Source organism: Talpa occidentalis, unplaced genomic scaffold (assembly GCF_014898055.3).
Source record: "Talpa occidentalis isolate TD23 unplaced genomic scaffold, MPIMG_talOcc4v2.1 talOcc4.16, whole genome shotgun sequence".
In the NCBI taxonomy this organism is placed as follows: domain Eukaryota; kingdom Metazoa; phylum Chordata; class Mammalia; order Eulipotyphla; family Talpidae; genus Talpa; species Talpa occidentalis.
Window position 1 is genome coordinate 73,931,607 of NW_023601653.1, and position 17,804 is coordinate 73,949,410.

At 34.8% G+C, this 17,804-nt stretch overlaps 1 protein-coding gene across 7 annotated transcripts in view; it reads left to right on the forward strand.

Annotated features, from left to right (window-relative positions):
* ERC1 (ELKS/RAB6-interacting/CAST family member 1) overlaps positions 1-17,804 on the forward strand; it is a 302,352-nt gene that overhangs the window by 105,168 nt on the left and 179,380 nt on the right. For all 7 annotated transcript variants that reach the window (XR_008552294.1, XM_037514597.2, XM_054696560.1 and 4 more), the window contains 4 exons: positions 5,705-5,842; positions 7,071-7,211; positions 8,150-8,290; positions 14,132-14,325. Coding sequence is in view for 6 of the 7 variants with exons in the window: in XM_037514597.2 (XP_037370494.1) it covers positions 5,705-5,842; positions 7,071-7,211; positions 8,150-8,290; positions 14,132-14,325 (614 nt within the window). In the remaining variant the exon portion in view is untranslated. The remainder of the gene's footprint in view (positions 1-5,704; positions 5,843-7,070; positions 7,212-8,149; positions 8,291-14,131; positions 14,326-17,804) is intronic.

A 17,804-nucleotide genomic window follows, 5' to 3' on the forward strand; every position in this document is an offset into this window, starting at 1 on the left:
GATCTTCTAAAAAAAATAGTTGCTTTTTATTTTTTAACTTAGGCTAGTACTGTGTCTGCTTTAATTAGTAATTTAAAATACTGGGGGTCTTCCATCTCTAAAATGTATTCAACTATTAGATCTAAGATTGTTCTGTGTAGCTAACCATTGTTATTGTTCAACATCAAGGAAAGCCATTCATATAGATGATGTGCATTGAGGTCCTGAGTATTGCTTCAACATTGCCACTGCCTCAGGATTGTCATTGTGGATTTATTTATTTGTTTATTTTAAGATTTATTTATTTATTCATACAAGCACTGGGTACAGTCAGAAGCGCGGGAGGGTGAGAGAATTCACCAGAGCCAGAGCAGGGAGCAGAACAGGCAGAAGGACTGAGGTACACTGCTGCTGAGGGGAGCAGCGGGTGTGGCAGGAGAGGTCTGTGCACCATGTGGGACGCTCGCTGGTGGCCGGGGATCGAACCAGCGCTGCAGAGGCTGTGGGCAGCTTCGTAGCCCAGCACTCAACCGCTGCGCCACCAGGGGAGGCCCTGTCATTGTTGATTTAATGGGTCATCTATGTTTTGGGATTTATTCTGCACAGGAAGGTCTGTCAAAATTTTTCATATACCTACCAGATAAAAAAATAGTTGAGCCATTTTCATAATTGTTCCAAACACATCTTGACTGAAAATGACCTTTGGTCTCAGCAGCTTTAGCTTCATATCATCCAGTTATTTTAAGGCAAGAGGTCGTTCTATTATCTGTCTCAAGGGCTAGTCTGTTAAATAACTTTCTTCCTCTCCTAGCAATTGAACTCTGAGTGTATTTCCCTAAAGGTCATACTTCTACTTCTGTATAGTTCAATTTAAAGTTTTAAGATAAAATTTAGTGATGCTCTAATGAAATTAATATTTTTAAATATTTCATTTTTATCATAAGGACATAGTACTTTAGCATTGAAAGTAATATTAATGTTTTGTTAACATAAGAAATTAGAAAGATCTAGTAACTTGTCTAATATGACATGGCTGTTTATTCATTATAAATCCATTCAGTAACTTATACAATGAGAGCAAAGTGCAATTGAGAAGGTAACTGAGCCAAAGAAATATCTGGTTGCCAACCAGAATCTTTGCTGAGCTTATTAAAGATCATAAGCAGTAATCGAGAATACAAATATGAAAGCTCTTAACAGTCTAAATTGAATTTATTTATTTTTTTTTTTTTAAATTTTCTAGAGGCATGTCTTATTTATTTATTTATTTATTGATTGTTTGTTTGATACATGCACTGGGTACAGTCAGAAGCGTGGGAGGGTGAGAGAATTCACCAGAGCCAGAGCGGGGAGCAGAGCAGGCAGAAGGACCGAAGTACACTGCTGAGGGGAGCAGCGGGCGGCAGGAGAGGTCTGCGCGCCATGTGGGACCCTCCTCTGGTGGCCGGGGAGCAGCCGGGGATCGAACCGGCTGCAGAGGCTGCAGGCAGCTTCGCAACCCAGCGCTCAACTGCTGCGCCACCGGGGAGGCCCCTAAATTGAATTTAAAACCTTGCTAGGAGTTTTTTAATCTTGGTCACTCTTGTGTCTTCTAACCACCAACATGACTGAAAAAGTAAAAAATTAGAAGTCAATATAGTGTAGAGAAAACTTCATTTTGTTTAATTATATTTGTGTTTTATTCATACATTTCACCAGGGTGTAGTGTGGTAGACACAAAAATTGACTATAAATTAGAGCATTAGTGAATTTTTCCATTTTAGATTCTATTAATTACTCTAGATCCCTCTTTATTGACTGATTATAACTAGCTCATCCAGACTCTATTTTTACCACTAAAGGTGTTATTAACCAAGAACGTGTAAAGATCAGAGCCTTTCTGAATAACTCACTTCACATAATAAATTTGACGCTGATGGCTGCATATAACAACTATGGAGGCATCATCAAAAAATGTATTTCCTCTAAATGATGTTTATAGTATCCAGGTGATTGCAAGAAGTGTTTTTGGTATTATTGTCCTTAGAGCTTTATTTCCGTAAGGAAGTGTCTGCTTTTATTCAGAGGTGAGGACCTCAAAGGCAGAGTAATCTGTTCTACTTGACTAGGAATAAATCACCCGGATTGGAACAGGGTAGTTCCTGACAACTGGCAATCCTGATAAAACACAAAACAAAAGATGTCAAGAAATTTGTGCCAGTGTGGAATTGGTGTGCAGATTTGATGAATTTATATGTAGCTGCATTTGGCATTATGAGTTTTTCTCTGGTTTTATCTGTTTTCTGTGTATGGAGAAGGCTTTATGTAGTAATTATCTTCTTTCCAACTCCGTTAAAAGAACAATATTATGACTAGAGAGGTCATTTTAAGGAATACGTCTCCTTTCTCTGAACAGTTAATTAAAAAATACTTTCTTGAATTCTTCATTGTTCGTGCTTCTCTAGGATGTTAAACTCTATGTGTAAGTAACCCTGGTTGATCCTTCCCTTTTTAATTTATCATCAAGGACAAAGATATAGAGTAAATGACAATTCCTTCACTCTCTACTAAATTTTACTCATGAAGAAATTGAAAACATGCTAATAGGTACAAATGATTTCTTTCTGTATCAGATAGGGTATGTATAAAATAGAAACAAAGCCCATGGAATTATAGGACATATAATTTTCTGCAACAATCATTTTATTAAATTAGCATTCTCATAGTCTTATGGTGATGCTTAGTTATTACAAAATTTTTATTTTTATTTATATACAAAATTTTTATTTTTATTTAAAAAATTTTTTTTCTTCTTCCTCTTTTTAAAGATTTGTTTATTTATGCATACAAGAGCTGGGGTACAGGCTAGAGGTGTGGGGGGTGAGAGGATTCACCAGAGACAGAGTGGGGAACAGAACAGGCAGACCAAATGAAATACACTGCTGAGGGGAGCAGTGGAAGAGTCAGGAGAGGTCTACTGCGCCATGTGGACTGCTCCGTGGATGGCTGGGGATCAAACCTGGTGCTGCAGAGGCTGCGGACTGCTCCATAGTACCGTGCTTTTAACCCCTTGCGCCACCAGGGAGGCCCCATACAAAATTTTTAAAAGTGCCTGACATATACATAGATGCTTTATATTTAAGTGTTAGCCATCCCTGTTATCAATACTACCTCCTCCTGACCACCACTACAAATAATATTTTTACTGTTGTTATTATATAGTTATTTTCTGGATGCTATGTTTTCTGTTCATATGAAACAAGGTTTTTTGAGATAGATTTTCTGAGCATATTTAACATTATTCCAAACAGTCACCTTTATTGTTAATATTCAAATTAGTGCATGCCTGATCCAGTTTTTCTCTTGGCTGTGTTTTTAAAACTTTTTGTAAATCATATACTTCAGGTTGTGTGGATAATTTAACTTAGTGTATAATAGGATCTCCGCTATATTTTTTATAGAAATTACATAATAAACACTGAAATCAATGATATGATACTATCAAGGCACTGTTGCAATCTCAACATTAATTTTGGAAAAAGAAGAGAATAATGGCAAGAATAATACTGTAGCATTCATACATCAGCTGGTCAGTGTCACTTATACCCAGAGATTCATGATCAAAAAACCACAATTTTGAATCACAACAAAAGTGAAAATATATAACATGAACTTTGCTTTTTCTTGCTAAGAAAGTCTAATCAATTGTGTCACCATCTTTTCTTTGTGTAAGGTTCATGTATTACCAACTTGAATAACTGTCATTGCCAGTTAAACATGTAAATACTAGGCATTATAGTCTGCGTGTATAAGTAATACTAGATTTTTGAGTTGCAAATTCTCTTTTGTGGTCATAAGTTTGACTAAGTATTGATCCATCTGAGATTTCGTATTAGTGTCTGATTCTGGTTATCCTAAAGGAAGATGAAACTCATGATTTCATCTTTGAGGGACTTTTCTTTCACAATAGGGTTGGACTTTCATTAACATTGAAGAGACTGGAACCCATTTCATTATTTCAGTTCTTCACTTGTATGATTATTTCTTTGTTAAAGAATGAAACCAAAGCCTTAGAGGACTCGTGGTACTCCTCCCCATCCCCTGTGACAGAAACAGCTTCTTTTTTTTTTTTTTTTTTTTTTAAAGATTTATTTATTTATTTATACAAGCACTGGGTACAGTCAGAAGTGTGGGAGGGTGAGAGAATTCACCAGAGCCAGAGCGGAAAGCAGAACAGGCAGACTGATGAAATACACTGCAGAGGGGAGCAGCGGGTGGCTGGAGAGGTCTGTGCGCCATGTGGGACCCTCACCGGTGGCCGGGGATCGAACCGGCGCTGCAAAGGCTGCGGGCAGCTTCGCAACCCAGCGCTCAACCGCTGCACCACCGGGGAGGCCCAGAAGCAGCTTCTTAATTTACTGTAACTTGATTCATGCAGGAAATTATTTGAAGGTTGGATGTAGGGTTCTTTCGTAGTTCCTTTCTGGACAGGCATTTATGGTCTATGCCTAAAGACATTATATATAAGTCCAAGCATAAATTATCATATACTGATTAATTAACCAATATTTATTATAGACTTGATGTGTGCCAGATATAAAGGCACAAAACTGGGGTTTAGGGGCAGAATCCTGACTACTTGTGGACAAATGTATAAAATAATACAGTTAGGGATTAGTGTTAAATAGATAGATGGAAGAATGGAGAAATATATGATAAATATATAAATGAAAGAATGGAGATAAGTGTGTTTACTTACATGTAGTGTGCAAAAAGGTTTAGTGAAATATAGAAGATGATCATCATATTCTCATGGGAGTAAGAACAAGAGAGTCTTCTCGAAAGATATAACCTGCTATCTTGACACAAAACCTCTCCTCCTCTCTTCCATCTCTCTTAGCTTGTTTAATTTCCAAAATTTCTTAACTGAATCGACACAATCTTTATTTCCCTTGTTTCTATGCAAGTTCCCTTAAATTTCTTCTCCACAGTCCTGAGAATTATCTGCCTGAACTGTACAGCTGACCAGACCATTTCTTTGCTTAAAAATTATGAATGGGTTCTCATCTGTCTAGATTAAAGTATGTATTTTTTAGAATGGCACACACGCTTATCCATAGCTTGGACTCAGCTACATAATGATAGTTCTCTTACCATCTCATAGCATAATAACAATGAGTCTATTCATTTTTCTTTGTATCACTCATGCCTGGCATATAATAGAGAATTCAGTAGATACTTTTTGAGTACATGAATGCATATAATGTGTATAAAGAAGTGAATAACAGCAGTAAGAAATGTCATTGAAAATGCTTGCTGTTTAGCTAAAGGTTAAAAATCTAACTTAACACTAGTATTTAAGATACAGCTGGTTTGTTTGTCTTACTGTCTAGTTGTTCTGTTCTCTGTCCATCCTTGTTTCTTCTTGACATTTATCATGTTATTTTGGAAATAATCCAGTTTCTCATGGTTCTACATCCCCATCTGTATCTATTGGGTTTTCTTCCTGGTTACACACCTTATTGTGTCTATACCCATCTTGGCATCTTTTTTCTGTTCTGGCTATGATTTTTGGGTCTCAAGCTTTGCGTGTAGTTCTGAAACCCTTAGGATTATAACTGTTTCTACAGAACACATAGAGACAACCCTGATCTACTTGTTTCCGCACCTAAAATGATGTTTATTATGACTATTTCTCTTCATTTTCTCCCTCCCTCCCCCTCTCACAATGTATATGCACACTCAGATTGAAAATCTTCAAGAGCAACTTAGAGATAAAGAAAAACAAATGAGCAGCTTGAAAGAACGAGTCAAATCCTTGCAGGCGGACACCACCAACACCGACACTGCCTTGACAACTTTGGAGGAGGCCCTTGCAGAGAAAGTGAGTGACTGTCTTGACTCTTCACAAACACATTTCTTCTCCTTTTTCATTCATCTAAAATTTTCTCTATGATGATAAGGGAGACAGAAGAAATTCCTTTGGGCAAAAGGGAAAAGAGCTCTCTCTACTACTGCTACAAAGTTTAAGAGGGAAGAAAATCTGTTTTGTTGTTGCCAATTTAAGCATCTGTTTCTAGGCAAGATGGATTCAAGTGAGTGAATTTCTAGAGGATCTGTCATATGTTCCCCATTTACTATGCTCTGAAGAAACAGTAAAGTTCTTATTATATGGTCAACTAGAATTTGGGGATGTCAAAACATCAGATATGACCATCAGGAGGCAGTAGATAATTCGTCCTTTACCATGTTGGTACCTAAAATATTCATGAATTTTAGTTATTAATTCAGTATATTTACCACTTTTCTTGTCTTGGCCTTGCTTCATTTTGCATTTATGAGTGAACCTAGTTTTTAAGGAATGATTGATTAAATAAGAAGTGGTATAGATTGTTAATGTCTTGGGTGGAGGTTTAAGGAATCTTGGTTGGGCATTGTAATTTCTTAAAGGAGCAGGGCCAGTGTCCCTTAAACCTCTTGGACTCAGAATGCTTCAAGTTGCGTGCTCAGGTATCAGGCCTTGATCCCTGAATACATTCATTAATGATATCTAGAAATATACATAAATTGCTTTAACTTTCAAGCTTCCTAAGTACCTGTTGACAGAAGGGAGTTTTAATGGTCTCTGCTTTCTTTATCCTTCATTATGCTTTAAGCTCAATATACCAGAATGTCCCCAACTTCTCTGGGGTTTTTTGGTGTGTGAAATTTTTATTGTTCCCATTGTCTTATGGATAACATGTGAATTACACATAAAGAAGAAATATTTTTTTATAATTCCTAGGATGTATGTGGGGTTTCTTTAAGTTTGGTTATTTGGGAATTAGATAAATGTTACTATTTCAAATGAAAACTTTAAGGGCCTCTAATATTAGTTTACATTATAGGAAATGAAAGAAACCCAGGGGAATCAAAAGAACAAAGTCAGATCTTTGTTGTGGCAAGATATGTAGAATAGATGAATTCTTAAAAAAAAAATAAATTATTAACTTATCACTGTCTTTTGAATGGTAGATGGAAGTGTGAAATTCTGTCAGCTAACAGCTAAATTACAGTTCTGTGATGTAAGCACGGAAGGAATTTTCTCATGTATTGATGTGCTCTCTTATCAGGAGCGGACAATTGAACGTTTAAAGGAGCAGCGGGACAGAGATGAACGAGAGAAGCAAGAGGAAATTGATAACTACAAAAAAGATCTTAAGGACTTGAAAGAAAAAGTCAGCCTATTACAAGGCGATCTTTCAGAGAAAGAGGTTAAGATCACAAAATGGAATTTTTTTGTTTGCTCAGTTGGTGCATTGTGTGTTTATGTTGTTGGTATATACATAATGGATATAAAGTATTTGATGGAAGATTTCCTTACTATTCTTGCAGCAGACTTTCAGGAATATTCCAAGGGATATTTCAGGAAGCACTGCAGAGACATAGTAGATTGGATCATTCATTTCCTAAGTTTACCTTTTCAGTGATGAGTTGATTTCTTACTTGTTAGTGACATTTTTATAGTTATTAAAATAACTGAAGCCTCGTTATATCTAGAGAAATATTGTGCTAATGGCAAAGAAGGTAATAGATGAAGGGAATATGCAAAACTTGATTTATAACAGCTGTTAGAGTTCACCTCGGTGTTGTTGGAGAAATCTTAAATGATTGTTGTCTGAGTAGGGAACATCATAGTTAGAACTGACTTTTGAAGAAATCCTGTTAATGTGACCTAAATAGCAAAAATGACTAGTATCTTATGATCACCTAATGATGCATGAACTGTAGGGCCATTCCCTGGATTTTCTTTCTAATACCTTTAGGAAAATTTATGGAAATTTATTTCCTATTGGAAGTTTCCTTCTAAAAGGAAAAAGTATTTTAAATTTAAGTCAGTGTACGTATTATAATTAACTGATTACATTGACATAGTTTTATTGACTTCCATTTATTTTGTGGGAATGGATGTGCATTTAATAAAACTCTTTAAATCACTCTTCATTTGCTATTTCTTGGGAATTCCATCATATTTTAGTTATGAATTGAAAGCTAAAGCTATTTTTTTTTTTGTTTTTTATCTCAGTATTCTTGAGGTGGGAATTTATCGGTTCTAGAATGATAGAAAGCTACAAGATAATAAATCCAAAAATTTAAATCTCCATTTTATTTATAGTTAGTATTTATTCTAGATGTGTATTGCTTCTTTCAGGCTTCACTCTTAGATCTGAAAGAGCATGCTTCTTCCCTGGCTTCCTCAGGACTGAAAAAGGACTCACGGCTTAAGACACTAGAGATTGCTTTGGAGCAGAAGAAGGAGGAGTGTCTGAAAATGGAATCACAGTTGAAAAAGGTGAAAGAAGAAAATTTCCATTTTCTTTTCCTTGATGTAAAAAAGAACATAGTAGAAAATTCTATAGTGTTCATATGAAATAATTTACCCTAGTGAGGTAATAATTCCCTAGCCTTCAAAATACCATTTATACCTTGATTATTTCTCTTAGAATTCTTAGCCTTTTTTATTTTATTTTTGAGACTCCCCAAACTCTTAGAAAATTGAGAGGTCAAAGAATGATTAAAGTATATATCTCCCTTATCGATGAAGAATAAGACCACAATGTAAAAGATCTTTATTCTCTGATACTCTTCCTCTATTAGCATCAGATTTCCTAGGAGACAACTTTAATAGTGATAATTCTTGATACTGGTGAATATTAGGATATGGTACTGATACTTGCTATCTATTTCTCTGATTAATCCTCTCTGATATTTACATGACAGTTAATAGTTTTCAGAGGATTTTCGTATGTTTATCACCAACATACTAATTGTGTCAGAATTGGAACTGAGACTTTTGAATTGTTAAATTAACTAGGTCCTGTTCAGATCATTGTTGTGAAAAAGAGTATAGCCTAGTCTTGAAACTTCCAAGTTTTGTTTTCTTTCAATGCATTCGGTGTATACAGCATGATAGCCTCATACTGAATTTTCAGATTTGATAGTCCGCTTTTTCCTCCCTTTTTAAAAAGTGGAGGTAATTTTCTAATTAATACATGAATGTTAAAGGTGAAGCTCTTAGATATATGTAGGGTTATAAAACTGACTTTCAAAATTAATGTTATCCGAGACTCCTCTGTTTATGAAAATTCCACATTTTCGTTCTGCTTATTTTTAGTCTCTTTTTATGATACTTCTATAGCTGGTCATTTCTACAGTTTCTAAATTTTAGGCTTTATATTTAGGTTCATCAGAAAAAATATAAAGTTATTTTTGGGATGAGGAGGTTGATGGCTTTTCCCTACTTTATTACTGGTTTTTCTGCCCATGGCCATCCTTCTTTTCATGTTTCCCATTGTTTGATTCTAGATGATTATTCACTTTCATTTTAATTCTTTACTGATGTTTTTCTATTGTACTGCTTCCACAGTGACCTACTCCAAGAATGAGATTGTCATTCTAATTTTATGTTTCATTTGCTTCCTTCTCCCCTTTTTCATTTTCTGTTTCTAATTGAGTATTTTGTGTCATTACATTTTCCCTTCTCTTTTAACACATCAATTATATTTCTGAAAATTTTAAATATGATTTCCCTAGAGTTGATGTATACATTTTAACTTGCCCCCCACCAGTTTTATTGAGATATATTGTCAAATAAGAATTTTATATTTAAAGTGCAGGACATTGTAATTTGATATATGTACACATTATGAAAAGTTGACTAAAGTCAAGCTAATTAAGCCATCCATCGCCTCACATGGTCACTTTTTATGTGTGGTGAGAACACTCTTTAGTACTTATTTATATAATGTGATATAGTATTACTGACTATTGTCACTTTTTCCCTTCTCCGATGATAGTGTTTTTCATTTATCCATATGATTTATCATCTGATACATTGTTAATATTATTTCCTAAATCCTTACCTTTTAATCTGAAACCATAAAATACATAGAAGAAAACATAGTCAATATACTCTAGATATCAACTGCAAAGATGTCTTTGGAGACCCAACTTCAATTGCAAAGTAAACAGAAGCAAACATAAATAAATGGGACTATACCAAACTCTAACGTTTTTAGATAGCAAAAGAAATCATCCAGAAAACAAAAAGAGAGAAGAGGTTAGCATATCATACATCTGACAAGGGGTTAATATTTAACTAAAGAACTCACACAACTCAACAACAGCCCCCCCCCAAAAAAAAAACCACAACAAACAGCAATAACAAAAAACCCAAGAAGTTTAATCAAAAAATGGGCAAAAGACCCAAATAGAGACTTCTCCAAAGATGACATACAAATGGCCAAAAATCACATGAAAAAATGTTCAATATCACTTATCATCAAGGAAATGCAAATCAAAATCATAATGAAGTACCACCTCACACCCATGGGAATGGCCTATTTCAAAAAAACCCGGAGATAAATATTGGCGATAGTGTTGAGAAAAGGAATCCTGGTACACTGCTGGTGGGAATATTGATGGCAATGATGCCCATGTAGCTGGTCTCTGGAAGGTAGTATGGAATATCTTCAAAATGTTAAAAATAGATATATGATCCAACAATTTCATTCCTTGGTATTTGTGCAAAGAATGCAAAAACACTAATTCAAAGGGATATATGCACTCCTCTGTTCATTGCAGCACTACTTACAATATTCACATTAGAGACACAACCTGAATGCCCAGTGATAGATTCGTGGATAAAGATGATGAGCTCTGTATACAGACAGTAGAGTACTAATTAGCTATAAAAAGAGATGAAATCTTGATTTTCAAATACATGGGTGGAACTAGAGGGAATTATGCTATATGAAATAAGGCAGAAGGAGAAAGACACATACCAGATGATTTTATTCATCTGTGGAATATGCAGAAACAAAGGAACAGACAAAACTAAACCAAAACAACAAACCCTAGAAATACGACTGCATAATTGAGGCAACTAATGGAGAGGGGAACAAATGGTTTTGGGGCCCAGTAGACTGTAGTTGAGGACTGTGGGGGGCTTTGATGGTGGTTTTGATATAGAAACATACATCTGAAGAGCTGTGAACTTATCCCTTAGTTTATATATGTGTTGTAAACCAATGTTGCCTCAGTAAATTAAAAATTTATGGTATCAATAAATTACCTGTATGCAGGAATTTGAAAGGCAATCACAGAGGTTAATTCAAACAAAGTACATGTCTTGCATCGTTTTCTTCTACTATATGTCAGATGAACTTGGGTATATTACCAAGTATTTCTAAACTCAATGTTGAGTATTGAAAAGAAAAGAACATTGACTTTAAAAAAGTCTTACTAGAATAAGTGAGAGCATATTTTCTAATGCTAAGTAGAAATAGGAGTTAAGTAATGATATATAAGACTGAACAATTGTGAAATAACCATGTTTCAGATTTTATTTCACTGTATTAGTGAAATACTTCCCTAGCATTATTGCATTTTAAAAGCAGGACAGTAAAGTAAGTTAGAGCGTGAAAGACAGATACTGTGTGATCTGTTTCATTTGCAATGTAAAAAAAATAAACACAAAGCCTGAACTCATAGATACAGAGAACAGACTGATGGTTACCAGACGAAGGCAGGGGATGGAATGGGTGAAATTGGTGAAGGTAATCATAACATCTAGTAATAAATTAACTAAATCCTGGTGATGGAAGTTACAGCATGGTGATTATAATTAGTATTACTGTATTATATATTTGAAAATTTCTGAGAGTAGAAAGTTCTCCTAGCAAGGAAAAAAATTGTAACTGGTGATGTTAATTAGACAAGTTGTGATTTTTAGAATACATACAAATATCAGATCATTGTATTGTACACACGAAACCAGTATGTTATATATCAATTATATCTCAATAAAATAAATAAAAATGTTGTCAGATGACTTTTTATTTGCTACTGTTTCAATGTTTCTTAGTAGTTTATTCTTTAATTTTTTTTATCTTTGTCTATTCTATATTAGCAATATTTTTTGATTACAGTTAATTTGTGGGTTTGTTTGAAGTATTATTTGGCACATTTGCTTCTTGCTGAAAACCATAACTGGTGTAAGATTGGTGTTCTAGTTTGTGTTAATTTTTTAAAAGACTATCTTAGTCATTGAAATTTTCAAAGACAAGTTCTGTTTTGGAGTAGGTCATGACTGGTCTTGACAGCATAATAAATTGAAGTCATTTTTGACTCATCTATGGCTTAAGAGTATATATCCTATAGCTGAATTTGGTACTCTATCTCCAGCATGAGATGATCTCAGAATTATTAATGAAAGCATTGTAATTCAACTTTTCAATTATCAGAATTTTCTAAAATGCTAACTTTTTTCTCTCTCTGGAAAGAAATATCTATTTTTTGCCTCTGAACTTTTCTGCTGAAGTTTTTTAACCTTTTACTTTTCTTTCTCTCGCTTACTCTGTGCTTAAACCATTTCCTTCTACTTTTCTTTCTTCTTTTCTCCTTGACTCTTCGCTCCTGTTAGCATCCTGAAATAGTGTTAAGCCTTCCATCCAAGCCAGTAAGTGACCTGACCAAGTGGTGCTATAGAATCCTAGTTGATGTTTTTTTGTCTTTTGCATGAGTTTTCTTTTTTTTAACTCAACTAAGAAAAATGAATACATTTGACCTTATCTCTCAAGTAGGAACTCTAGTTTTGCTTTTTTTTTTTTTTGTTTTGTTTTGTTTTTTTAAAAGGACACCTTTCTAAAATTTACTGGAGTGATATAAAATGGAAACATTTCTGTGAGCCCAAAACTCTCCCTCAAACTTTGGGAAATGTTTACGTTTCTGTTACTTTTGCTTTTTTTTTTTATTCTTAGTGAGTCAGTTCATTCAGGACTGCCTCTGCTTCCCCCTGCTTTTACCTTGTTGTGACTTTTAACCATGTCAGTTTAGATATTTTGCTAACACATTAAAACTACATGTCTACCAGTGGAACTTCCTTTAAAGGCCACTGTTTGGAACTGTGGATTTTCACAAGTGATTAAAGCTCAATTATAGATATTAGTAAAGGATTTCATCTTAAAAGTACAGTTGTCACTTTGACAAAGTATTTGGCTTAGTAAGTAGAAACATTTGTTTTTCATTCAAGGTACTTTGTGCCAGATCTTTCTTTTCAAAGTATTTCTTAAGAATATATATTACTCCTTTAATATTTTCTTCAAACCATTTTAAGATACTATGTTTTTATTTTATTGAATGAGGAAAAATTAAATACCTTAGCTTTTACTTTCTCATTAAATCGATCATAAATGCAAGTTTTTAGATATTCAGGAGGAAACTTGAACATGTGAAATAGTTTTTAATTGTTAAAATGGCTTTGTGGTCCAAAATTCAGTGAAAATGCTAGTTGTTCTTTATAATAGGATCCTGAATAAAGAACTATTTAGAAAACATTCTAAATATAATTGTTGATTTCTGACTTTGTCCCTTGTTATCTTGTAAAATCCTCAGTTTTTACATTAGGGAGATACCTAAGTGGTAATAGCCATTTTCTTAACCTAACTTCGTTTTTATGGCATCACTTACAGTACCCGTATGATCCTAGATGTTTAAGGCCATATGACTCATATATGGTTGGTAAGGCAATACACAGAGAAGGGAAGGGGAAGGAGGGTCACATGAAATTTAGATGTCAGCCCTGGTACTGGCTATAGTAAGATCAGCACTGAGTCTCTGCTCATGCATTTTGGCATTATTGTGGAGAGACCATTAGTTGTCTAATCACTCATTAGTACATCTCACTGGAGTCTGACGCCTCTTGCAGCCTATAATGAATTTTCATTTAGTAATAAATATTCAGAGATGGGCTGTTTTAAACAAATCCACTCTAAATCTGAGGTAACTTTCTCCATCTCACTGGAGTCTGATGCACCTTGCAGCCTATGATGAATTTTCACTTAGTAATAAATATTCAGAGATGGGCTGTTTTAAACAAATCCACTCTAAATCTGAGGTAACTTTCTCCATCTCACTGGAGTCTGACGCACCTTGCAGCCCATGTACCTTTCTCCATTTACTAATATATTGTCTCTCTAATAGTTAAGCAGAGAAAAATCCTATAAATTGAGGCTAGCTGGTAAATATTTGATAATACTTTGTTTAAATTAAAATGTAGCTATCTCTTTAGGACATATTTTGCCCACTGCCACAGTATATATCTCTGATAGAATTTGAACCCTTTTCTTTATAGGCACATGAAGCAACTTTAGAAGCCAGAGCCAGTCCTGAGATGAATGATCGAATACAGCAATTAGAGAGAGAAATTGCCAGGTACAAAGATGACTCTAGCAAGGCCCAGGCAGAAGTTGACCGTCTCTTGGAAATCTTGAAGGAAGTGGAAAATGAGAAGAATGACAAAGATAAGAAGATTGCTGAGTTGGAAAGGTAAGAAAAAGGAAAATAAATATATTAAAGAACTTTGCAGTGTGATTTGAAAACTGTACTTTGGGGGACATGCATTTTCAATGTAGCTGCCTCTCTGAATTTCTGTTCTTGAATGTTTGATGTTATTTTATTACCAGCTTTTAAATTTAGGGGTAAATTCATTGTTGCAATCTCCAAAAGGCAACATAGAATGAGAGTAAGTTGGGAAACTATAGATTTCAAGATCACTGGTTGAAAGAGAAAGTATTCATTGATTAAGAAAGTAAAGTTTTCTACTGACTAATCAAGAAAGTATAAGTAATTCTGTACTTTTTAATCATTATGTAAGGAGTAAATGAGCCTCAAGTTCAAGAACTTATTATTTTTTTCATTGGCTTGGACCTTTTTATTGAGTTAATGTTCCTTTGGACTACAGATCTTTAGACTTTTCATATTATAGAAAATCAGATATTAAAGCATAGGTCAAATTAAGAAGAGGGAAGGACATTTGAGGATAACTTAGGAGATAAGAGTTTTATGGCACTCGGATTTTGAATTCTTCAGAATGAGCTGAGTTTGAACAGAGCCAGTCAGACAGCTCTCTTCAAATTTTGTCTTTTTTTTTTTTTTCCTTATTAGGGTATTTTATACTACAGATTAAACATATCCCTCTTAGCCTCTGCTCTTACAATATTTACTTAACATAAGTACACAGTGCATAGAAACAGTTCTTCCGGTAGAACTCCATTAATCTATCCATTTTTCTGAACAAGCCAAAGAGACTGTCAGTGCCAGAGTGAAGTCACTATAGAATGTGACAGTGGGGAGTATTACTACTTTCATAAGTTTCTGTTTAAAATGTTGGGGGTTTTGATAGACTTGATATTTTCTCCTCAAAGTTCTTTTTTTCCTATTCTGAACCCATAGACTATTGATTTTCAAGAAACTAAAATAATAAAGTGAAACCCTCACTATTTTCCTTCATTGTACTGAAAATATGAGTAATATGGACTGATTGCCTTTTATTTTGATATTAACTCTGTTCAGATAGCCTTGGTTCTGGGTAAGACAAATAGATAAAATACCTTAAATCAGAATTAACAAATTACCAGAGCCTCAAGATTAGATCTTGTGTATTTTTGTATATCATCTTCCACATTTGCATTATACCTTCCTCTTAAAATACACACACAACACACCCTATAAAACTCATGTGAATATATGCCTCTCTTTGCTTTTGTGTCAGCTTGAAATCAATAGCAGTACTGCATGGATTTAAAAATACCATGCTTTAGAACTCTTCTGCACTGTTGGTGGGAGTGCAAACTGGTCCAACCACTGTGGAAAGCTGTGTGGAGATTTCTGGACCTACTAAACATAGAGCTTCCATATGATCCAGCAATTCCACTCCTAGGTATTTACCCAAAGGACACAGAAACATCAATTCCAAAGAACACCTGCACCCCTATGTTTATAGCAGCACTGTTTACAATAGCTAAGCTTTGGAAACAACCCAAATGCCCAAAAATAGATGACTGGATCAAGAAGATGTGGTACATATATACCATGGAATATTACTCAGCATTCAAAAAAGATAAACACATGCAATTTGCAGCAACATGGATGGCGCTGGAAGGGATCATGCTCAGCGAAATAAGCCAAAAAGAAAAAGAAAAATACCGGATGGTCTCACTCATAGCAGGAATCTAGAAAACTTAAATAAGGGACCAGGAAAATGAATAACTATAAGAAAGTGAAAATCAAAATCAACAAAAAAACTATGAACCAGAGACACTTTTAGGGGGGCAGGGGCGGGAGGGGAGGGATTGGGGTCAGAATGGGGGCGCTGCAATTGTATGGGGAATATAATAATAAAATTTATTATCTAATAAAAAAAAAATAAAAAAATAAAAATACCATGCTTTAGATGGATTAGTGACTTCCAATATATTTTCAGTGTTTTAGAAAAGAAATTTCTTGAGGAAGTTTTGAGATTTAGGTTTGTTTCTTTATGTCAAAAATCTGCATTGAAATTATTGCTTACTCTTTCAGTCAACTTGATTGAAAAACAAAATGTTTTGTTTCGGACTGATTTTTGGGTGATGAAGATGATTGGGAGTTAAGAAATAGGATTAAGTCTATATTTGAGATCCAAAGCACACCAAATAGTTTTTATTAGGCACTATATTTCTCACATTTTGAGAAAGAGTTGTAAGTGATCTACTCTTTCTACAGAATATGACTTTTCATGAGGTTGAAAAATCACTGCATACTTTTATCGCCTGGCTGCTCTGTTTTGTTAATTTTGTTTTAAGATTTGACCTAGGTTTTTTTGCTACCAGAAAAGAAAGTTTCTAAAACTCACATTTTGCTACTGTGATTTATTACTCAGCAGCATCATAAAAGATACTAATAAACATTCAAAGATAGTATGATATCATGCCTTTTGTTCCCAGATTTAGTGCTGAGGGGCATGTATGTGGCTGCTGTGTTTCTTACTAACCATTTGCTTCTTGTGTTTGCCATTCTACTGTTTCCTATGTGTGGGTGTCTGTCTTCTGTAATTTATCATTTGAATTTCTCCACCTTTCTTCTAATTTGTTTTATCATGGTCCTGTTCATTGGGGTTTTTGGTCTCTATGTGTATATGTGTGTTCCCTCTTGGCCATGCTGTCTCCCAGAAAGCCAGTCTCCCGCAGTTTGTACCTTCCACGCCAGGTTTCTGTCCCTGCACCGTCAGGGGGGTTTGTTTGGGACTTCCTGGGAAAGTGAGTGTCATGTAAGACTGTGGTTCTGTACCAGACTGAATGGCTACTGCTGCTCTCGCTACTGCTGGGGCTTGCGGGGATGTTGCCTGATCAGCATTAAAGAACAGCCAGTTATATTTCAGGTTGAGTTATGCCTCCTAAATATGTTGATAGTGGATAAAGCGTGTGTTGTGTCTGGTAAGATCCTCTCTCTGGTAAGAAACTGTTGGTTATAATTGTCTCAGGCTTTATTTCCAGTTCTTCTTTCATGTGGTTGCTTTTATGCTGGAATACTCTTTTAAAGTAGCAGTCAGCTGATGCAACTGTCATGCCACTCATTAGTTCAGCATGTAGAATTCATTCCTGAAGGATGTTCAACCTTCTCAGGGAGCAAATAAAAGCAGACTGTTATAATCATTGCTTGAACTATAGAAAATTCTTAGAATTCTTTACAAATTTCCTAGTAATTATTATTTAAAGATCTCCAACATTAAAAGGTTTCTATTCAATCACATAAGAATTCTCAGACCTATCCTTTGTGGTCTTGAGAAAAACAGAATCGCTTACATTTTTTTCTTACAGAACAATAGCAGTGCCTTTCAGAAATGGTTTAGTGTTGAACACTGGAATTAAAAAAAAGAGGATTGAGTAAGCCCACCCATCCATCTGCAAATAAAAAATACTTGTTGATTAAGTCTAAGAAACACTGCTTCTAAATTCATATTCCATACAGTAGGTAGTGTGTATCAGAAT